General features: G+C 41.1%; 1 protein-coding gene across 3 annotated transcripts in view; it reads right to left on the bottom strand.

Annotated features, from left to right (window-relative positions):
* The window catches only part of ephb2b (eph receptor B2b), a 159,137-nt gene that overhangs the window by 71,386 nt on the left and 63,391 nt on the right, over positions 1-24,360 (bottom strand). For all 3 annotated transcript variants that reach the window (XM_037776455.1, XM_037776462.1, XM_037776468.1), the window contains exon 3: positions 12,915-13,599. In XM_037776455.1, coding sequence (XP_037632383.1) covers positions 12,915-13,599 — 685 coding nt within the window. The remainder of the gene's footprint in view (positions 1-12,914; positions 13,600-24,360) is intronic.

Raw genomic sequence — 24,360 nt, 5'->3', positions numbered from 1 at the left:
ACAAGTAGGGAGGGAGAGTATTAAACAATGCTGACAACTGACGTCAAACAAAAAAAAATCAACCACAGACTTACATATTGTCTTTTCTATCTGTATTTTGTAATAAGGCTTCAACTATTCTTAGCCATAGTAGCATCATGGCTCTAGGGATAGCAATATCAGTCCGTCACTCACTCCACCACCTGAAATATCTCAACAATTACTGAATGGAATACTATGAAATTTGGTGCGGACATTCATGGTGCCCAGAAAATGAATCCTACTGACTTTACTGATCAACTGACTTTTCCTCCAGCACCACCAGCAGGTCAAAGTTGTCACTTATCCCGTGATAATCTCAACATCTACTCAATGGATTGGCACAAAATTTGGTAAATGCATTCATGGTTTCCAGATGTTGACTCCTAATGACTTTGTTGATCCACTGACTTTTCCTCTAGCACCATCAGCAGGTTGGCATGTGGTTTTGCATGAAATGTTTCAACAACTATTCGACGGAATGCCCTGGAATTTGGTCTGCATATTCATGCCATCCACAAGATGAACTGTAATCACTTTAGTGAAGTCCCAACTTCTTCAGGTCAAATAAAGAATGGTTTATAACCTGCAATACTAATGACATTCCCATCATCCTCAGCTGTACTTTAACAAATGTTAGCATACTAATATGCTAAACTAAGACAATTGAACAAGGTAGAAATTATACCTGCTCAACATCAGCATGCTAGCATTTCCATTGTGAGCATGTTAGCAAGAGTAGCTGAGTACAGCCTCACAGAGCTGCTAGCCTGTCTGTTCGCTCTTAGGCTGCATTCACATCGGATCCGGCAATTTGCGGCAGGGTTGTGCGGCGGTGTGGGAGTGTCACTAATAGTCCATTGACTTTCTTTTTAATGTCTTTTGCTCCCTCGTGGCTGGGTTGTAAAGCTCTGGATCGCCGGTTATGGGATTGGCCACTGCAGCTTGACGTTGGGTTGCATTCAGGGTTGGAAATTTACTTTTTTGTCCATCTGCCACTGAGGCTGGTGGACTCCAAAATCTTCCAACCACTCAATATATTACCACTGTTTTTTTTTGGCTGGTGAATGACACAAATCTATCAGCCACATACAGTATTTTATCACCATATGGCTGGTGGCTGGTGCTAATTTCAAACCCTGGTTGCGTATCCGAAAGTTGATTCTGTTACAATTTTTCCGCTACAGACCGCTGTATTTTTTTTTTTCGGAACCCCTTGCAGCCCCCACTATGCACTACCTATCTCCAGAATGAATGGGAGGACTAGTGTTTCGCTGCACTGACTGATCTTAGTCTTGTTAAATAGTAGATATCTCTTTGGCCTTCTTTTGACCTGATGAAGAACTGATTGAGATGTAAACTCTGTATATTGATATTCATTTGTGGTATGAAGTCAGAGTGCAGGTGTTAGTCTTTCATCGATGTCCCCTGGGCCTTGACACTCAATATAGTGAACGACATAAGCAATATGTCTATTGAACAAAAACGTATTCACATGAATTATCTCAGAAGTCAGGAACTCACAGGTAGTAACCTGGTAAAGAAAACAAAGTGTGATCCTGCAGCGGTGGCTCTCGACAGGGGAGAGCTTAACTTTACACTGACGGGGGCTTTAGAGGCATGTGTTCAATTTCAAACTCAAACACCACTCGGAAACCTCCTGGGGAGCGTGATGACAGAAAACTTTGCTATGCCAGTCCAACTTTTGAGTTGACATTAGCCAGTGAATTTCTAAACATTTTGGAATTAAATCCAAAGTAAAATAAATCTCAATATAAACTGCTTGATTTGGTTGTTGATTTTACCCAAACACTGCAGAGGCCCCCGGCGGTTTGATAAAGCTTTTGTGGACACGATCACCTCATAGGGATTCACTGAGGTTAACAGAGATGTTGCCCTTGAATCCAAGGATACTTTCTGTTTGTTGTTTTTTCTTATTTGGTTTCAGGCACTGGAATTAACTGTTAATTCAACTCAGGCTTTCTGTTGTCCTTTGAGAACAGCAAGGTGTACTGTCTGAATCTAAATCACTTTTGATTGCCAAGTAATTAAATGCGCTGGAATTTATCTTAATGACGCTGCGAGAGAGAGGCATTGACGACTGAGAGATTTACAGTGCATGCTGACTCATGGCACAAAGCAAAGTAGACCTTGCACTGTCCAGCAGATAATCTAGTAGATGTACAGGAACAGATTTTAGACTTTAAATTCACGTTTCTTAACTGTGTATCCCCTCCATGCTGTACTCTATGCTGTGCCATTTATTTGTATGTTAACCCTCTGGGGTCTGAGCCATTTCTTTCCTATTACTGGGGCCTCAACTTATATAAACATGTGTATAAATTCAGGACTGTAAGGCACAATCAAGTAATTGATAGCATTTTTTTTCAGCACAACATGGGCATTTTGAATATGTAGGCTGCAGTGATATCACATGATATTAAAAAAAGTTACAAGACCAAGAAGTCAAAAGAAAAAGTTGAATGGAATTTGAACGTTTCAATAATGTATTCATTTTCTACAACAAACAACTATGTGCAAAAGTTTACTATCTTCACATTTGTAGCCCAAGGCCTCAGGTGAAAAACACACAGAACTATTTACATTTTTATCCCAATAGAATCTGCATTATTTTACAGCTCTCCGCCCTTTTGCAGAGCGCTTTCTTGATATATCTATTTACTCTCTGAAGGTCGCTTCGGTGTAGTACATTTAGAAATGCCCAGGACACAGCATAGATCTCTACAATCACGTGTAAATCGTCAATATGCCATTTTGCAACCGTCATTGGCGCAGTCTCATTCACCAAAACAGTAACGTTAAAGAGCTGTTTTTGTATATCAGCATTACACAAATAAGTGCACAAAACAATCAATTATTGCTTTAAATATTTTTCGACAGTTTCCAAAAACAACACATAGTTTTGTTGATGGATTACCAAGCCCCTGGGTGGAATATAATAATAACTGGCAGCTCGTTGTAACGGCTGAACAGTGTGCTGAAGGACAGTTTTTAAAGTAAATCACTACATATATCCATTACAGAGATATTCTTAAAAGTATGAAGTGAGTTATTTTGCAATCGTAGGCAACTGACACGACCCCAGAGGAAACGTTCTCACAGAATATAGTCAAAATATGTACAAAAAAGCCTTATTTCCAAGAACTGAGGAAAGCAGCCGTATTTTTAGGTTGACAACCATACTTTTTCAAAATTATATGATGGGTTTTGAAAGGAGCTGTATCAGGAAATCTTCCAAGTAATCCCTCAATTGAAGTCAAAACATCAGAACCACAGAATACTGGAGTTAGGAAGTTCATAGCATTAATATTCTGTGATGTCTTCCTTTCAGGGCTGCTCAAAGGAGATGATCTCTCGTGGTTATTAGTGCAGTATGTTTATGGGCGGTGAGGCATATCACACTGATAAGAGGAGGAGAAGAGGAGAAAGGAAACCGAGCCCTTGGTGTGTCTTTGTTAATATTTCTCTCCCCCTGTTGCCTTTCCGTTCTGATCTATCTCTACCCTCCCATCTCTCGGCCTCACCCGGGCAGCCGTTTAATCTTTAATCACCTGGAGTTTAACAGGCGAGAGATCTTTGCTGCTGGGTGATGTTACTTATTTTAGAATCCATTATACTTCTGGAGGCTTCTCCGTAAGGGATGAAATGCCTATTCTCTGTTTGACTTCTCTATAGTACTAAGTCAAAGTGAGGGCCTTTGCAGAATGCACTTACATAAGTTGCTGTCGTCAAAGTTCTTCTCAAAGGAACCGACTGTCAAATAATTCAAATGAGCAACACAATGAATAGCTGGCGAATTATATAACTAACAGATGTTTCTGTAATTTCTAGGGGCACATATTCAGGTTGAGTACACGCTGCAACAGTAAGCACCTTTATGTGTGGAGTATATTATACCAGCCCAGTTACACAGCAGTTTGTGAAATAGTCACAAAATTGAATGTATTGATTTGTGTACATAAGCACAAACTCAATTCGTATGTAATCCACGTAATTGTGAACCGGGAAGAATAAGGAGTGGTGAACGCCGCGTAGAGAGGAGGTCGGGATGGATGGGTGGGTCAAAAAACACAGGTCTTTTGCCCAGGAGACCGGTGTCCGTGTCCCATCTGAAACTAGAAGTCAAGTTGATTTATTTGTCATGTAACTTCCGTACTTAAGTTATGGCACTTCTGGAGTTAATTTAACCCAAACCGCAATCTTTTCCTAAACCTAACAAAGTAGTTTGTTGATTAAGCCTACCCAAGTCGTTCTTTTTCTAAACCTAACTAAGTAGTTTTATTTTGAAGAGACTGAAGTGGAACTACAATGTTGTGTGAGATTGAATGACCATCCGGTGTGAAGCAGAATATAGACACAACCCTTTTAGTGAATGACCAAGGGGTTAACTGTGTGTGAACAACTGTGCTCATCTCTTGGATGATACGGCCGCATGTGGCACATCCTGCCAGTGTCAGGAATGGATAACCTTCCTATCAAATCTCAGTTTTAGAATAGCTCTAATATAGGTCAACGGCACACAACACAAGACGCCACAATTCTCTCCCAATGTTGACCGAGTTCTAATACATCATTGGAAAACAAGGTCACTGATACTCCAGAGGGATTCCTGTCTTTAACAGTGAGCCCGATTGTTTCTCGTCTTTTATCCAGACAGATGCTTGATCCATCAGTCTGCGTTAGCCGAGAGAGCTCTAGCAGGACACGAGTCGAGGACATCTGAGAGAGAAAGAGAGCACATGGGGATGTTTTGACAAAGCCCCGGCCTTGTCCCTGATGAGAAAAGAGAGGCGCATATGGAAGGATCTCAATATGCTGCGCGGCTCTTATTTCCTCCGAATCAGGACAGCCTGTCCGAGGCGAATTCATCATGAACAAAACCATAAGGTCTCAGGGTTGTCACCCAACTTTGCTCTCATGGAGAAACACCAGAAATCTGTCCGTGGCCATCAGGCTCTCCGGTATCTCAGGGCTCAGGGTGAGACAGGGGATAGGTGTTGCAAGCAAGAACCAGACCTGAAGGAAGCCTCTGCAGTAGACGAGATGACCAATAATGCAGAAAAAAAGAGGTGCTGGGATTATTAGAGGTCGTGTTGTACTGAATTTGAGATTCAAAAGATGGTGCGGGATAACGAGGAGTGTGACAGAGGGGGCATATGGGGCGGAGGCCGACATGTGCAAAAACATGTGGAAAACGTTTGCAGGCTTAGCAGGCCGTGATCTTTGAGTTCAGAGAGATTGGCGGGGATCGCAGGTCACGTTATCACGTCCGCATATGATGAATGTGCTGTGAAATTGAGGATGATAAATAGTCTGTGGTTAATGCATAGGGCTGTCGCAGTGAAGGCCGTGATAATGATTGGTTCAACAGCGCGATATGCGGTGTTATTGCTATTTATTTTTTTTGTAAATTACTTAATTCATCCTAATTTTAGTGCTATAAAAATAAGCTTTATTGTTAGGCTATTATTAGGTATTGTTGCTTTTTAAATGACAAAGGTGTTTTATGATGATGTTTTAAAACTAATGAAATACTTGTTTATTGTTAAATGCAGAACTTCTGTGTTCTGTGTTAGGACAATGAGATGCAGCGTTTTTTCAGCTGAGACGCTTTGGTTGCGTCTGGTTGCTATGATACGGAATATCTGCAGGAGTAAAAATGTCAGCACAAGGTAGAGTACTTGCTCTGGATGAAAGGAAGGCTGAAGCACGTAGGGAGAGAGGACAGACCTGCAGGTCTATATGATCTCCATTGTGATCAGATGGCTGGGTAAAAAAGTGACTTTCACCCAAAGTTGAACATTTTCCAACTCTCCAGAAAAAAAGCACCAAACGCAGTGTGGACGTTCAGCGCCTCGTCACGCTGCTGGCGTTTGTAGCAAAGTGTAAAAATGCGGCACCCCCATTGCAAAGACAAAAAAGGTAAACATAGCGGTTGTGCCGGTTCCTTGGGATCACCTGCGGTTGGCTTGTCGATAGGGCGGTATTGCATTATTGCGATTATTGCGACAGCTCTAGGTACGCAAGGTTCCTGTGTGTGAACATGACAGCATACTGCATATACTGTATGTGTTCATGCTAAGCTTGCCGCGGTACTCGGTGTTACCAGTGGTCAAGCATACACCGATTACATTACTTGTCCACCGCCCCACCGCCGTTTTGTTTTTTTATATAGAAATAAAGCCCATTTAGTTCATTTGGCATATCAGTGGCGTGTTATTAATACGTAGTCGGATGACGGACGCTACAAACTGAAAGTGAAAGAGTCTGCTCTGTACGGAGTCTAAGCTCGATGGAGGAGGATTCGGTGTCAAAGCAAAAAGCAAAAACGCCTTTTTGGCAATACTGCAGATTTTAACCCAACGCTATAAGGGAACCATAAGTTAATGGGGCAATTGTGCGGAGGACGGAGTGGTCACAGCCGGTGTGAGTCAAAGTAAGCGCTCTACATATATTGAGCACCATCTTTACTTGTAAAATGTCCGGTGTAATCAGACAAGTTTATTAACCTGTGTGAAACTTTCCTCACCGTGACATCCCTAGTCCAAGCACTGTAATGTGATTTGTGTACTCATTATAATGTAATGTATATTAGAAGGGCTTTATGTGTAGTGTTTCTCTCATTAGACTTTCCCTTCCTCTCATTAGAGGCTCCCCCACTCTTTCTCCTGCTGTATGGATGTGTGCGGGCTGCAGAACAGACAGAGGAAAAGAAGACTGGTTGGTGGACAGAGAAAAAAAAAAGCACCTGGACATACTGAAATCCTATCACAGTGGGGAAGAGGGAATAAAGGCTGCTGAATGTTCCCTGGGGCCTCTGCGGACTGAATGACACGTCTTAGAGCTCGCCTGTTGGCCTCCTGCTGTTACAACATCCTACACCGTGTACACACCAAAGAGGCTCCACATCACAGACCCTTTATTGGCTCTAAATGAAAAGATCAGTGATGGAAATTAAGTGATGGTGCGGAAATTAAGTCATGTTGTCTATGATGCCATTTAACAGACAAATGTTGCGGCGATGAACATCTGCTGTCACTAATTTGCATTCCTTATGCTCGGCTCCTAACAGCAGCCATCAATCTAAGGGAATAAGCGTGGCTTTTACTTTAACATAATATTGTGTGGATGCCTATTGTGTAGGCAGGCAGACTGTTGACATTTTGGTCTCTCCCTCTCTCTTTTCTTATTTTCTCCCACTCACTCTCTTTCTCGCTCTGTTACCGCAGCCCGATGCAAACCTTCCTTCATCTTTGTTTGCACAATGCACAATGCAGCAAAAAGGCCTTGAGGGGGTGTGTTTGTTTTGTTTTGCTTTGTGTCTTGTTCCAGCGCAGAGGACAGTCATCCAGTCATCAGCGTGGCCGTTCCCCCCACGTGCGCTGTTAGTCAATTAGAGCTGCCATTAAAGACGAAGGTACCCAGGGAAATAAAGGCAGCGGCGCGGATTTGTCTGTGCTACGCTGATTTCCAGCCTTAAACCCTCTCCAGACGAAGAGACTGCAATAATTGGGATTCTGACAGTGGGTTAGGGGGGGACTCATTTCCTTTCCTTCGCCTCCTCCCCTCCTCTTTTCCGTGCAATCATGTCTATCCAATCACGTCTGCCCCGGCACCTACCTTTGCACTCGATCCTCCCAACTCTCTTTATCCGCAACCGCATTTGGCTGAAGAATTACTGATGCTTTTCCTCCTTAATCTAATTGCTCTGGGTGCAACTGCAGGAGCCTCGCTTCCAAGCAGCTACTGCCCAGACCTCACATTAAAAGAGCCACTAGTGTTGTGTCAAATTCTCCACACTGTGACCCAAAATGCTCACATTCATGTGACTCGCTGTGGGAACCGTTGTGAACTGTAGAATTAGCTATGTATATTATACAGTATATATATCAGCATGTGACTGTGGAGGCATGTTTGCATCATGCGCATCTCTGTAAGACAAATGCAGGTGAGGATGTGGTTATTTTTAATCGAATACACTCTAGAATTTAAAATTTAAAATTACTGTATGCAAAATGCAGAATAAAAAAAAATATATTTGCAATATTTTTTTATATTTTATTTTAAAATTTCATTTTTATTTTCTATTTAATTTTATTTATTTATTTATTTTCTTCTGATTCAATTAATTTGTATTATTATTATTATTTATTTAGTTATTTACGTAAGCATACATTGGTACGATAGATGTCCAGTGACCTCTGACCTCAAGATATGTGGATAAAATTGGGTTCTATGGGTACCCACGAGTCTCCCCTTTACAGACATGCCCACTTTATGATAATCACATACAGTTTGGGGCAAGTGTTGATAAGAGTATTAAGTACTTGACAAATCTCCCTTTAAGGTATATTTTAAACAGATAAAAAATGTGTAATTTGCCATTAATCACGATTAACTATGGACAATCATGCTATTAATGCTGATTAAATATTTGAGTCGACTAACAGCCCTAGTTTATTTATGTATTTTTATGTTTATTTGTTCCTCTTTCTCAGGCAACCAGAATGGTTTCACAGTCAAGATCATTTCTCACATCATTATTTCCACTGCGCCTAAATGGAAGAGCGTGCAGAATATGTAAAAGTTGCACTTTTTTAAATCCACTGTCATGCTGTGTGATGTCATGCGGTAACTGTTTTTCCTACAAATCTGGGCCACGGGGCCACACAAACGACACTGCTTGTTTTACGCTTGCTTGTCTCCTCCTCACCAAACACAAACAACAAAGATTGTCTCCATCTGAATCTTCGCTGCGCTGCGACACGAGCCGCGCTCCCACAGTCGAGACCCTTGAACTCACAATAGCATGGGGTTAGATGATCAGATTACAGTGGGGGGGGGGGGAGGAACACACACACATGGTCATTGTTAAGGGAAGTTTGCAATTCCACCCGTGAACATGGCTCTCATTGTGCCTCACTGGAGAGAACGCTTTTCATTCTGCAGTGAACAGCAAAGGGGACCTTGTGTGTTTCTGTGGTGGTACAGCATCTCCTCAAGGTTCTGAGGTCTCTCTTTTCGGGGCCGTGTCTGCTGAAAAAGCCGTGGTGTGGTTATTTCACTCATAGGGAGGAAACTTAATCTCACTTGTAAGACAATCACAGAGAAAAAAAAAAGGCCTGAGCAATTTGATGTAAGCACCCCCCCTTCTACTGTCAATATTTTGACAGATTTCATGACAGCGTAATTATTTGCCGGGATCCCTGCCAAGGATTTAATTGTTACATGCGTAATTACACGTTTAGTCGCGGAGATGTTGGAACAAAGCATCGGTTGCGTCCTTAATATTACAGTACAAATAGTCACTTTCATCTTATGCTGTCTCTGTGGCTCCATAATCCGGCTATGAAAGGGGATATCTCACAAACCCTCCGAGGGCACCTCTCTCAAATCAATTCATTACCCCGTAATATCGGCAAAGGCAACGGCGCATCTTTCATAGATCAATTCATTACCCAACTTCTGGCAGTTGAAAGGCCGTGACTGACCACAGTTTCAAGCGCTGGTATCGGCTTTCAGTGTTTAGGAAGATGACTAGAGAGCAGCTTTCCATCATATAAAAGAGCTTCTGAACAATGGGGTAACCAAAGAATAATATCCTTTTTTAACTGTAATGGTTTTATTTTCCTTTCTTGGTAAAATACGCACTTCCCCGTTGTTTGTACTGCAGGCTCATAACTATTGTATGAAGCTATAAAAATACATCTCCGTGCGTAGCGTTTTTTGCAGCATTCCACAGCTGCACTCTCGGATAATGCAGTCTTTTCATAAAGCTTTAATATTCAGTCAGTGCGTCACGTGATCAGGGAAGAATAGAGAAAACGGTCAAAATCTCTCCGTGTACACCTGCAGTACATGTGCTTCTGTCAGGGTTGCTACAGTTTGTCTATGAGCCCCTGCTGTGCTCGAATCTATATGATTGCTGTTACTACAGTGGGGGGTGATGAAGAAGAGAGCATGCAGTCAGTGAAGCTTCTCTTCTATGGACCTTGGGTAGCAATTAGGGCTGGGACGATACACCTATATCCCATTCGATGCTAATTATTGCAATTCTACAAGTTTTGCGATTCAATATTACGATTAAGTGCAATTTTTGTTAACTTTTTGAACACTAGACCATGGGAAAAAGTTTAATCATACACTGTACTTAGGATAATATTAAAATGAATACCGTAAAAATGTTTGATTTTCAGCATGTCTGTAGTCAGAGATGTCCTGAAGTCAAATCTATCAGTCATTGTCAGGTATTATTTATTGAATTTGTTCCAGCAACCCAAAAATCAAAGAATACAGACATTTCCCTCACAAATTAGTGGTATTATCTTTTTAATTTATAAGGGACATGTAATTATTATGCTTCTGGTGAACATAATCCAATCAATCTTATTTCCACATTTTTTTTGTATTTTATGTACTGTATACAGTTCCCTTTGTTAACACCTTATTTTGAAAACCGGACGTAGTCACACGTGTATACTTCCGCTAACTTCACCAAGCAGTTTTCCCGTCAACTCCGTTCTCTTTATACATCCACGGTCAGCTCAATCGGGCCAGTTTGAATGCATTTAACATAAATGTCAGTATATGGGTGCTCTACAGTTGTAGCTTCAGCTGTTTTGACCACGGAGGTGAGAGTGACGGCTGCCTTGACCGCACGTTACCGCAATACGATAACGTTTCCTGTTCAAATATATCGATTCTGGCATTAAAAAACTATTTCAAAATCTTAAAAAAAATAAAATAAAAATCGCGATACATAGGTGACTGGATTTTTTTTTTTTCGCCCCTAGTAGCAAAGCCAGTGTAAAGCAGGTAAGAGGAAATAAATGGGAGGCTGGTCAGAAATGGAAAGAGAAATGCTACATTTTTTTCAATCAAAAAGTCCCATGCCCGCTATGAGAGGATAGAAATGAACCAACATGCTTTCCCTGTTGAGCTGACAGCGTTTAATTGTATAATCCTGTTTAGCACAAAAAAACACCATGACTGAGGACACCCTCGAGATGTTCCAATCCACCACATGCAGGGAATTACATGTAGGTCAAAAAACAAGCAGATTTGTGTAATAATGTGGGGATGTGGAGTCAGAGTATCTCACTACATCATAGTCTTCATGTGTCTCTTATTGGCCTGTATTCCTTGAGGAAGAGCTGGTGCCTGTACTCATTAGTAGTCATCGAACGGGCCTGGCAGTGTTTGGGAGGCAGCACCCATCACGCTTCCCCTCCCAGCACACAGACACTGGGGGGATGTGTTGTAATTACAGGCGCACATGAGAGAGGCAGCGACACGCCGATCTAAAACGCAGGTGGGTGGTTTGTTGTGCTGGGCTGGAGCAGCACGGCTCCAGTCTGCAGGCTACACACCGGCGTGCTGTTTCGAGTGATCGAGATCCCCGAGCACGTTGGCCGAATACCACCTGCCAGACTGCGGATGGGGCATGGCACAGGTAAACGTCGGGTGCATCGATGTTCTGAAAAGCCAAATCGATTTCCCTGTGAGGGATTCCTATTGATAGGAAAATGCAGGCAATTTTGAAAAATATCCTCTTTGTCCTCATGGAGGGGAGGAGGCATTCTACCAACAAAAGATCAGTGCGGAAATTTTACAGATTCAAAATTGATGTTCTTATTTCCTTTTCAATTTCTGTTAAGCATGAGTTTTGTTAAATGTGCACACAGGTGTTTCTCTGTGGGCTGAAACCTTTTTATATTATTTTTATTCTGAAAACAAGTTGGAATACGGAATAGATGCAATGAGCATGCATCCACGTGTGCATGCATTCACACACACACAACCTCACAAACACTTGACTTACATGAGAAAAATGAAAAAGGAACTTTCTGCTGAGGAATTATGAAAAGGGCGTGGCTTAAATATAAGGGAAGGGGAAAACCGTCGCTAACGAAAAAGGAACTCTGCTGAGACCAACGATGCCTCCCACAAGAGTCTACGACAAACGGTACATGAGTTTGGCCATGTCACACACACACACACACCTACACACACACTTCACCTACATGCTAAATTTCAGCTGCCTAGGGTAAACATTTTTTGTGGACAAACCAACCGACCGATCGACAGAGTGAGTGAAACATGTCTGTCCAAAATGTCATCCCTTCATTATTTTATCCTTTTAGACATTTGTGTGAAATTGTCATAATTAGCATACCAATTCTTGAGCTAAGACCAAAAATCATGTTTTGTGAGGTAACTGTGACCTTGAACCTTTGACCACCAAAATCAAATTTGTTCATCCTTGAGTCCAAGTGGTGATTTGTGCAAAATTTGAAAAAATCCCCTCCAGGCGTTCCTGAGATAATGCATTCACGAGAATGGGACGAATGTGGGAGAAAGGCCCTAAACATGCCCTGCTAACAAAATTACACTCTGAAAGTGCATTTAATTCACTTCCTTCGAGCTGGAGGTTTAATTGTAGATGTTCTACAAGCTCCACATGACAGAAAGTACTAAATTAAATAAATACATTTGTTTCCTGACAGCAATTTCCATCCCAGCTCAGAAGAACTGAACATGTTGTGCAGTCACAACTTCAAAAGGCAGTAGTATATATTCACGTCAAATTATCGTGTGAATTGACATATTCAGAAGTGTATTTCTGTTGGAAAATAAACAGAAAGGTATGCTTATCATATTTATGGAAATATGATGGCTTCAGTTAAATAATCAATGCACACAATGTATGTACTTTCCATCATGCGTCTTTTAATACATGACCATAGATCACTAGCTTATACCATCAATACAGTGAGGAATAAACACTGTATGGACTCTATATTTTAGTGTTTGGACTACTCTGATATGATGGTAGATTCATAAGGCTTAGCAGATTTAATGAGAGCAAAACATACCTCGACAAACCGTCCCGTTCTCGACAGCCTCGTTCCCGGCCTTGCACATGCAGCGTCCGATGGGTACCATCCATTCTCCATCTCCGTTGCAGTACAACTTAATGGGCACGTCCACCTCCTCTGCGTTGGGGATGCAAACACCTCTTGCAGCCACCAGGGAGGTGCTCTCTGCTCCCGAGAGCGTCTCCTGGAACATCGCCCCGTTAGTGATGATGCGGGGGCACTTCCGGTAAAAGACGCGAACGGCGATCAGCGACATGCAGCCGCCGTAGTCCTGGAAGGCCAGGTAGAAGCCGTTTCGCGACACGGGACCAAAGCTTCGAACCTCGGTGTTAATCTTCATCACTCTGCCCCCTAGGTCCACCTGGGAGAAGCTCTCGTCGGCCGCAATGGTGTCGACTTTGATCCAGGGGTTCTCCATCCAAGCAGGCGAGGTCCTGGTGGCTGTGTCGGCATCAGATTCATAGTAATAGAGGTTAAACGTCTCTTTACAGGAGCCCGGCACGTTGGGGATGCTACTGCAGTCCCTCACCGAGAACTTCATCTCCACGTGGATCCGCTGGGCGCCACGACGCCGGATGTACTTTGTCCGTACCCAGTTGTTCTGATTGTTGTCGAAGACATTGCACACCTGGTACGTCCGGATGGTGTTCATGTTTTCATCATAACCGCTCACCTCCTCCCACTGTTGGACAAGAACAGAAATAAACAGTTAACATTTTTATATTTGACTGCTCTGAAAATAAATCTGACTCATGCAGAATTTAATTTAAAAACAAAGTCAACCGATTCATTCAATTAAGTGCAATTCAGCTGTAAAGCAATAAATGGTCTGTTTCCTATTAACATAAACTGTCATAAAGCCCCCGCTGATACTTATTTTGAAGCAATAACAAGAATGTTTTCATGCGTACTTTCTAATACTTTGATTACTGGGAGTCATCAGCTTAAGCAATGTTTTGATTAAACTGATTACATGGTGCAAAGACACAAAATATCTCCAATAAACCAGTTCACGTGGATGCATTAGACGAGTCTGAAGGAACAAATGAGAACCAGCCTTTCCGGCATTTCTTGAGGTAATACTGGTATATTAACAAGGCTACTCCCAGGTTACTTACTCTGACTCTTACTTCAGTTTGTTCAGTCAAGTAAATAAAGCTGTTTTACACATCAATAATACTCTGAGGATTGGTTTATTAACACATGTTAAGTGACTTCCAAGAGGTGCATTTCTTTAATATATGAACAGCTGCTCTGTTGTTACAGAATGAGATCCAATTTTAGGACGGGGGATAAGAACTGTGAGTCATCTGTTACCTGGCACTTTGTTTGGTTTACCTGTCAGAGTGGTACAAAGGGAAGTTGGCATAGAGTGCTGCAGGAATGAGTCCTAAAACCCAAAAATGAGTGAGCATTTTTGCACTTGGTTCCCTCATCACAAAGTCAAGGGGTTTTTTGAATGGGTTTTTGGTTAGATGCTTGAAAACAAGATCTGTTAACACAAGCTTGAGAGATTTTAACGTTTTGTTCTATGACATAAAATATGCCAGTAAATATCCCACTCGTGAATTTTGAAGTTTTTACCATAGACTGTATATAAGAAGTGGATTTAGTCATCGTGACGTCACCCGTTGGGTTGTGGACTGCCGTTTTGAAGCCTCAAGTTAGGCATTTTGGCACTACCATTTGCAACCAGAAGTGACGTGAGAGGATGGAGTTAAGTATAACCAAACTCTGAATAAGACATTTTCAGGCGCCTAAAAAGGCTATAAGTAACTTTTATGAACTGATAACATACTGTGAAAAATATTGAAGAAGACTTGAAACTAGCGATTGAGATCATAAACTCATGTTTAAAATGTTTACTGAGGTAATAAATCAAGTGAGAAGTACGCTCTTTTTCTCATAGACTTCTATACAATCAGACTTCTTTTTGCAACCAAGGAGTCGCCCCCTGCTGGCTGTTAGAAAGATGCAAGTTTAAGGCACCTCCGCATTGGCTTCACTTCTCAGACCTGGAGGTAGCCCACTGGCTTTTACGTGTCTTAAAGGTTGCTAACAAGTAGCTCAATGAGATTGCTAAATGTCATCACGCCGAGCACTAGTCTGCCTTTAGCTTAGCGGTGGTGAGGCTGAAGTCATGCAACCGTGGTGTAGTTTGTTAATAGCCTAACATTAGCTTTTTACTTCTAGCAATTGCATTGCTTAAAAAATCATAAAAGAGGTGGTCATTTATGGAGATTATCTTGCTGAACAAAACGTGTATCATAAACACTTGTTTGCCACAGCGCTTATTTTCTGCAATAATAATAAATAATCTAAAATCCAATGGAAAAATCCCATTGTCTTTTTGTCGAGGGAACCAGTGCAATGCAGCACTGTATTATGAAGTTGTCACTTAAGACCCTTCTTGGTTTATAGCATCTATCCTTTTTTCGATCCTCTAAAATGTGCAGCTACAAATAACGGTTCCATGTCGTTTTTACTTGAGTGTTGTATTTTGGGATGATAAAAATATAAACCCTGCTTTGTAGACGCAGAGAGCTTTCATGTTTACCCTCTCCTTCCCCGTCCTCTCATTGAGGAATCCATTCACATCTTGTAATGCTTTAAGAGAAACTGGAGACGTGACATTAAGTCACTTGAACAGAGCATAGAGGGTTTCTGGTTTATGCGTCCCACTTTTTTATTGTGTCTTAATAGGACACATTCATAGCACATACTGTAATGGGTTATTGACATTCTAGTGAAAGCTCCTTTCACTACAGTGAAGCGCTGAGGAAACATCACATGAATTTTCCACGATCAAAGTCACACTAAACTGACATTAATCGTATTACACAGGTAATCATATAAAGAACAATCAAGGGACAAATTTCGCTCCGTTTTTTCTATTCAACTTCAAAGTCCACATATTACACACCAATTTGAGTGTTCGCTCTGACTGTACAGACTCCAGATGCAGCCTCTGTGGTTTTCCTGCCCCTCGGCCGTGGATCAAACCAGCTTTAAACACCATGCGCTTTAAACACCATGCGCTCTAACCACCGGGCAGGTCGTGACCTTGACCTCGGCATCTCAGCCAAGAAAAAAAAAAACCCTGTTCTCGACCCCCAAGAGCCACTTTGCATCAGCTGCACCCTCTACCGCTTCTACAGCTCTACCTCCCCCCTTCACTCTTCACTTCACAGCTGATATAATTTCTCAAATTAGTGCCCACTAAGTGAGGATTTTGACAAAGTTTGACGGGTCAGGAGAAGAAAGTCACCCATCTTGTTAGAAAGCGGCACTCTATCAAAAACTTTCTGACTAATTAGAACAGCTTTGGCTCTTAATTCCCATGTCCTAATTAATCACTGCTAGTGTGACGCTGGGCTTGACCCAAACTCCAATCCAAACTATCACGAGAGCCAAACAAAACAGAAAGGACTGATGCGCAGCCAAAAAGAAAAATAATAATGAGAGTAAACAGAATGCAAAATTTAGAAAAACTTTACTTATCAAAACTGGGCCTTTCTTCCTAATGATCAAAATTTGCAAAAAAAAAAACTATTATGTGTTATAGCTAGAATTTAAAAAAAAAAAAAAATCTGTGACATTAGTAGGACTTGACAAATTTTGTTTGCAAGTGAACTTTCCAAAGCACTGTTGAGCAGGTTTTTTATATTGAATCTAGGGCTGTCAAAGTCAATAAGTTAACACAAATTTGTTTTAACGTCACTAATTTCTTTAACGCATTAACGCAACTTGCAATCTTTAGGTTATATTGGGCTCAGTTTTAAAGCTAGTAGTGAAGATACTGGTATCACATGAAACTAGAAAATCTAAGGAATCCATTGGTACCAACCATGACTAGCTTGTTGACAAGGAGGCTAACACTTACACTTAATCCTGATTAAATACTTTAATCGATTGACAGCCGTAGTTAAATCACAGTGCAATGTGGTCAGATTTACTGTCGAGTAGCTTTAAAATCATACAAATAAATGGCTAAATGATTGTACAAGCTGCAAGTCCTTGGTTGTGTGGTTTAAGGATAAATCTGTCTTTTGGCCCGCGCTGGCAGACATCATCATCCCAGGTCATGAGCAGCCATTGACCTTCCCACTTGTTGAGAAGCAGTGGGGAGTGGGGGGGGCTGTGGGCCAATTAAACAAGAGCAGGCAGTCCGCTTCTACTGAGCACAGAGCGTTGGACAATCGCAGTTTAATAAAATGAATGTGGAGACAGGTGGGGGTTGCCGCTAATGAGGGACGTAGACAGGAGAAACTGCAGGGGAAAGTGTTGGCAGTGATGTGGGGGGAAGGGTTGATGCAGGCTAAAAAAAAAAAAGACCCCAAACAAAATGTGTTTTGATGGAGGGCCCCTTTTTGTCCTGTCATGGCCTCTTTGCCCCGCTTTCATCACAGCCAGTGGAGGGAAGCAAATGGGGCATAATAAGAGCCTAACGATCAAGCGCCGAGTGTGAAATTAGAAGAAACGTCTTCATTTTCACAGCTCTTTCCCCTGGCTCTCTACCGGGAGTGTTATAAAAGGGTGGTCATGTGTTTTAAGTGTAGAAGGTGGAGGTAACCCTGGTGGTGGATGTCAAGATGGATTAGTTAGAGGGGATGAGCTGCCCTCAGATGACAACGGAAACAAAAACGCCTGAGATCCTGTTACATTTGGCAGAAAGTTGTTTTTCTTGTTCTCTGTGTGTGGAAATCAACAGCCATAGGGCTGAGTGCACTGAATAGTGCTTTACTATAACATAAAATAAATAGATGTTTAATGCCAGAATGATCAAAGGCATTTTCTTAATAACCAAAGGCATACCAAATATCATCAAGAGCTAATTTGCATTTGCTAAATTTTGGGGTATTTTTTAAAGTTATGAGACATAAGACTGTAAGACTTCTAGGTAAATAACAAGCAATGTGTTTTTTTCATGGTACACAGAATGCGCTTTCGTCCTCTGAGAAACACAGAAACATATTATTACGATAAAAAAATCAATGGTCTGAAACAGAACGCACGACTGGCTACAAACAAAGACACTGTTTTATGTTTTAATTGCTCTCATTGGGGTCCAATAATCCTGGGTCGAGTAGTGTTGGCAAATAATTATGTGTTTGTTTAACCTGCTGGGTGTTACCTCTCCATTATTCCACAGAGACTAAAACAAACACTAAGAACGCACCTGCATGTGATATTTAATGCCGCAAGTATACAATCCATTTTGAAGGACATAGGCCTAGGGCGCTTATTTAGTATTATTTATTACAAAATTAGCATTTAAAGGGGACATGTTCTCATTTTCAGGTTCATATTTGTATTTTGGGTTTCTACTAGAACATGTTTACATGCTTTAATGTTTAAAAAGCATTATTTTTATATTATATTCTAATGAGCCTGCAAATTACATAGGAAGGGGAGCCAAATCTGAATGGCTTGTTGAATCACATGTTTTATGATCTAGACAGCCCACAAAAAACTGACTGGGTTGTCTTATTTCACAGTTTGTGGGTTAGTAGTATGGCTGTGTATTGGCAAGAATCTGGCGATACGATAGGTATCATGATATAGGGGTAAGGATTCAATAAATTGCGATATGTTGGGATACTGTAAGCAATTCTTTTTCAAATCAAATTTTAGGAAAACTGTTATAAAATAAAACATAGTCAATTTATGCAATTCTAAGATTGTTTAGGGCCCCCCAAGTATGCAGAAATATTCAAATACACCCTTTTTAGAATCGGCAAAAATAAAAAATGTGTACCTCATGCAAAAAAACGATTTGTTTTTTGCCCAAGACTGCATGTGATTATCATAAAGTGGGTATGTCTGTGGGTTTGAAAATGGCCATGACAGTTTCTCCTCGCCGAAATTTAGCGTAAATTTGGAGCGTCATTTAGTCTCCTTTTCGACATGCAAGAATGACATGGTTGGAACCAATGGACTCCTTAGGTTTTAGTTTCATATGCTGCCATTACCCTCACTTTAGCTTCAAGCTAGTCCCGCTTTAACCTCCGAAATACAGAATAACTTCCGGGTCTGCCGTCGGGCCGTCAAATTTTTTCGAGTTCGATACAGTATCGCAAAACATAATACTGCAATACTAATGTGTATCGATATTTTTTTACCCCCTTAATTGGCAGGCACTCTAGATACCTAAATGTATGTGCACAAGCACTGAAAAGGTGATTTTTTTTTTTAATGCTATGTCCCCTTTAAGAACAGAATGCTGTTCTTGAATCTGTCTGATAAGAGTGCACACCTGCTGTTTAGATAATGCATGTTAGATCTAGATCAAGCCGTAATATGCAGCTGCTCTTCCTTGTACTGTTCCCAAAACTTATTACTGCACCTTTAATGTCTTGCCAATTCAAATGATTTCCAACCGTTGTCAGGCCATCTCTTCTTTGTTAATTAAACTACCAGCCTTGGGCCTACTAACTGGCATGCCTGTAATTTCTATCATGCTAGAGCAGCAACATTGAGAGACACAGAAAATCTGATATAGATTGTGTCTGTTAGACTACAGCAGGGCTAGTAGAGACTACTATATGTCAGCTGCCCCTCTCTTCCTCTGGAGTTATATGAGGTGCTACAGTTCAGTGATGCTCACTGAGAATGAGCTTCAGAATCAATATCTCCTCTGCCACTCCAGGAGAGAGAGAGAAAAGTTCAGCTGACCTGCAATCCATACGTCTCCATGACAGTAGGTCTCTGCTTTATCTGTAAAGCCAAGCGGAACGCACTGTCACGCCTGAATTATAGACTGGAGTTACTTCTATGGCTGAGGCCATTCACCAAAGACAGCTTATTGCCTCATCCAGCAGACAATGAAATAAGTGGAGTAGTCCTCATTGGACCTCTCTGTTGCAACTAATTACCAAACTCCTCTGTAAGCACACATTATGCAGGAGCTACTGTGCACTTTCCTATTTTACACTCACATCTTATCCATCTATCCGACATTTTAATCCAAATTGGTTTACAGTAAGTGAGAACAGAAAGGTCCAGTGCTCAAGAACGCATAAGTCATGCATTTGTATAGATCTTAATTACAATAATAGCCTTAAGGTGATCAATAACTGCCAAATTGATTCAAAATCAAAAACCTCCAACTGTTAATTCTAGACAAAATCCTCATCTAAAACGGTGGAAGAAACCTTCGAGATGTCGAATGATATCCACTTTCAAGGACAGTCGGGCGAGAGCGTCAGCAGCCAAGAGTCTGCAGACAGATACGTGTATGGATTTTGATATGTCATCCGTTCTATTGCTCCGTTGGGACTACTATGCTCTTACCGTGCGTTCATACGACAAGCAACACAATCAAGTTGTCAGAATTCTCAATTTCCTGTACATCTGCGCGACCAGGAGAACTTAGCCAACGAGCAGACGGTCGACAAGTCTGTTGGCTGCGAAAAGTTGACCACAACAACACTCTTCATGGACACTGGTCTTCAACAAGCAGTCACATTTTTTTGATAAATAGATCTGTTTGGCAAGCACAAGTGGAGGAGTTGTTGACGGTCGTTACAGTCTTTCAGAGCAGTTTGAAAACTGTTATTTGGAAATCTAAAGAACGAATCAACCCTCAAACATAGGATTGCATACATTTACTGGGGTCAACTGTAATTTAAGAGGTTATTTTATAGCTTCTATTATTAACTTTTTATTAATAAGAACTCAGCTTAAAAGTTTGAGTGAAGATACTGGTATCATAAACTAGAAAGCATAAGGAATACATTGGTACCAAGCATGTCATGCTAGCTTGTCAAGAAGGAGGCTAAATAATGCTCCAAATTTAGGCAAAATGTTGGCAAGGAAAAACTGGCATGGCCATTTTCAAAGGGGTCCTTTGACCTCTGACCTCAAGATATGTGAATGAAAATGGGTTCTATTGGGTACCCACGAGTCTCCCCTTTACAGACATGCCCACTTTATTATAATCACATGCAATTTGGGGAAAAAAACATGCTCTAAACAGTCTTGAAATTACATGGGTATGACTGGAGAGCTGACACTCTTGGGGATCCAATGAGCCCAATTGTATACATGTGTGATGATGTTAGTCCTCATGGTAGCCATTTCATTGTAGTGAGACCTGTGTAAAATTACCTGTGGTGACCTCTAGAATAGTCACAGCCTCATGCAACTTTACAGCCACAAACTATAAACCTAGAGCATTCAGAGGATGGATAGCTTTCTTAGGTAGATTGACAATAAGGGGGTTTCTGAGCAGAAGTGGTCGCCATCCAATCACCAAAAAACACACAATTCTTGCAAAAATCTCTAAATGTCAAAGGTTTTTGAAACCAAACCACAGCATGGCTTTTTCTATGGTGTTCCTCAAGGTTTTGGTGTCTTAATGTGGTATTTTGGAGAGATTATTGATAATTTTTTATCAATTTTCGAGTGGTAAAAAATGGTTAAATTTAGTACCAAATGGTATCAACACAAATATTGTTGATAAGAACTTATGAGATATAATAAAGCATGGGAATGGCCATCATATACTCCCATCATAATGTTCTAAGCCCCTATACACTTTCAAAATGTATTTTAATTAATTGAAATGTGACATGTACTGCTGACCTGCTATCTCCCCCGAAAGAACCCCTGTACCCCCCCTAAAAAAAAGACAAAACGGGTCTACGTGGGTCTCTTAGGGTCTGACACATATAACTATAAGTCTTGTAGTTAAAGCTATAGCTGCACAAGACAACTACAGTAAGATACAGGCTTTCTTACGAATGGTCCGAACAGAGTGACACATCAGTCAAGCAGCGGTGCGAACGCTCTGTCAGAACACTCCTAGATTTCATTGCTTTGACATAACAGAAACTGTGTGTTTATCACGTCTTGTCATTACGGTGTTTGAGTTAACCTGAACCAGCATCACGATCCAGGGCCACATTACATATCACCGCTCTATCACTGACACAAGTAAATAAATTATTCACACAAAAGCAGGCAGAGAGAGCCATGTGGAAAACTCCTGGGGCACAGTCGCCCCATTTGCAGTTGTGGGAAATCTGTCAGAGCAAGAGTGCCTTCCCTAGAGGGACAGGGGACAAATGACACCCACTCTCTGCATTCAATTACTACGAGAGAGGCCATGGGAGCCAAAATCCTGAAGGAGACCGGGCCGAGACTCACACACACATACAGACTTAAGTAGAACTGTCTGCTCCAGTCAGCTCCAATTACCACTGTCCGCTACTAATGCGCAACATGTGAACCTAGAAGAACAATTCCATCTTTTAACCCCCGTTCCACAAAAGTTACATGTGGATTATGTTTGCATGTTTCTTTGCGTAATTCCTTAAAATGTAATTTCACAGAGTTTAATTGTGAATCGCATTCACAAATCAGCGGCCACGTTAAAACCCAGCGAGTCCCGATACAATGAAATACGTTCAAGAAATTACTTGTAAAGAAAAAGAGAGGCTGTGTGGGGAAAAAAGCATGCCATGTCGGTTTGCCACACATGCCCACAGTGATATGTAAACAACCTCAATCTTATTCCAGAGGAATTTGAATACAATAAACTTCAATAACTCACCAGATTTGTTTCAAAAACATTTTGCAAAATGTTGTCTTCCGTGTGTTTTGTCCCCAAGTGACATTAGCTATATCCTAGTACAACACATTATGACACATCCATAATGATAACTTTACTCACTACCACACACCACCTTATTATGTTCTCTGCATAATGCAGCAGACCTCAGTGTTCCCTCCGCAGTAGCTCTGTGTGCTCCCTGCAGCCATAAGTCTATTTCTAAACGGCTGCTGTTGTCAGTACTCGTAGGCGTAGGAGTGAGCGGGTCAGGAGGTCTGACCTGATGTTCACACTTCTCTCAGCTCCACTTGAGAAGAAAATACTGACCACTTAACCCTGCTCCACTGGCCAGCTATATACATTAGCTCCGTGTCACATAGCCGGCAGTGAACAGTAACTTCTGATGTTAAAGGAGCTGCGCAGGTTTCATTGCAAATTTGCCAAACAGTAGTAGTTGCTTCCTCTGGTACTGGTATCATATGAAACTAAAGAACCTAAAGAATCCATTGGTACCAACCATATCACACTAGCTTGTCACCAAGGAGGCTAAATAATGCTTCAAACTTAGGCTAAATTTTGGCAAGGAAAAATGATCATGGCCATTTTCAAAGGGGTCCCTTGACCTCGGACCTCAAGATATGTGAATGAAAATGGGTTCTATGCGTACCCACGAGTCTCCCCTTTACAGACATGCCCACTTAATGATAATCACATGCAGTTTTGCTCCGCTAGCTGGCTATATACATTAGCTCCGTGTCCTATAGCCGGCTGTGAATGGGTCCCTGAGTAACTTCTGATGTTAAAGGAGCTGCACAGGTTTCATTCCAAACGTGCCGAGCAGTAGTAGTTTTTTCCTCTTAAACTACATTTTTAACAGATTCTGCTAACCAATATATGTAATACCAAATTGCGAACTTGCGCCAGATACCTATAGGTATTAACTAGGGCTGTCAAAGTTAACGCAATAATAACGTGTTAATTTTAAAGCCACTAATTTATTTAACGCATTAACACAACTGCCGATTTTTAGGTTGTAGCAAGCTCAGTTTTAAAACTACAGTTAAGATACTGGTACTATATGAAACTAAAAAAACCTAAGGAATTCATTGGTACCAACCACCATTGGTGTTATACTAGCTTATACTAGCTACTAGGCCAGGAAAAACTGGCATGGCCAGTTTCAAAGGGGGCCCTTGACCCCTGACCTCAAGATATGTGAATGAAAATGGGTTCTATGGGTACCAACGAGTCTCCCCTTTACAGACATGCCCACTTTATGATAATCACATGCAGTTTGGGGCAAGTCATAGTCAAGTCAGCACACTGACACACTGACAGCTGTTGTTGCCTGTTGGGCTTGAGTTTGCCATGTTATGATTTCAGCATATTTGTTATGCTAAATGCAGTACCTGTGAGGGTTTCTGGACAATATTTGTCATGTTTTGTGTTGTTAATTGATTTCCAATAATAAATATATATATATATATACATTTGCATAAAGCAGCATATTTGCCCACTCCCCTAAATGTCCCTTTAAGGTACATTTTGATCAGATAAAAAATTTGCAATTAATTTGCGATTAATCGATATTCATAAATATTAATATTTTATATATATTAATAATTTAATCGATTGACAGCCCTAGTATTAACATTGTTATATGTTTATTGTGTACTATGTGTATGTATGTGCACATGAGGTTAAGTCTCCACATAGAGGCACGTCTACATGATATTCTAACTATACTGACTGCACTGGTTTCCCTGTGTGGGTGGAGTGAGCCATGCGATACGTGCGTTTTATTGCCACAATCTCAAAACGTTCATTCAGTAAACTTCCTGAACCGCCTCGGGATAACATTCTGGTTTGGTAAATATTGCACTGGTC

Source organism: Sebastes umbrosus, chromosome 1, assembly GCF_015220745.1.
Source record: "Sebastes umbrosus isolate fSebUmb1 chromosome 1, fSebUmb1.pri, whole genome shotgun sequence".
Classification (NCBI taxonomy): Eukaryota; Metazoa; Chordata; class Actinopteri; order Perciformes; family Sebastidae; genus Sebastes; species Sebastes umbrosus.
The sequence above is the reverse complement of the archived record's forward strand: the minus strand, read 5'-3'. Positions and strand labels throughout refer to the sequence as shown.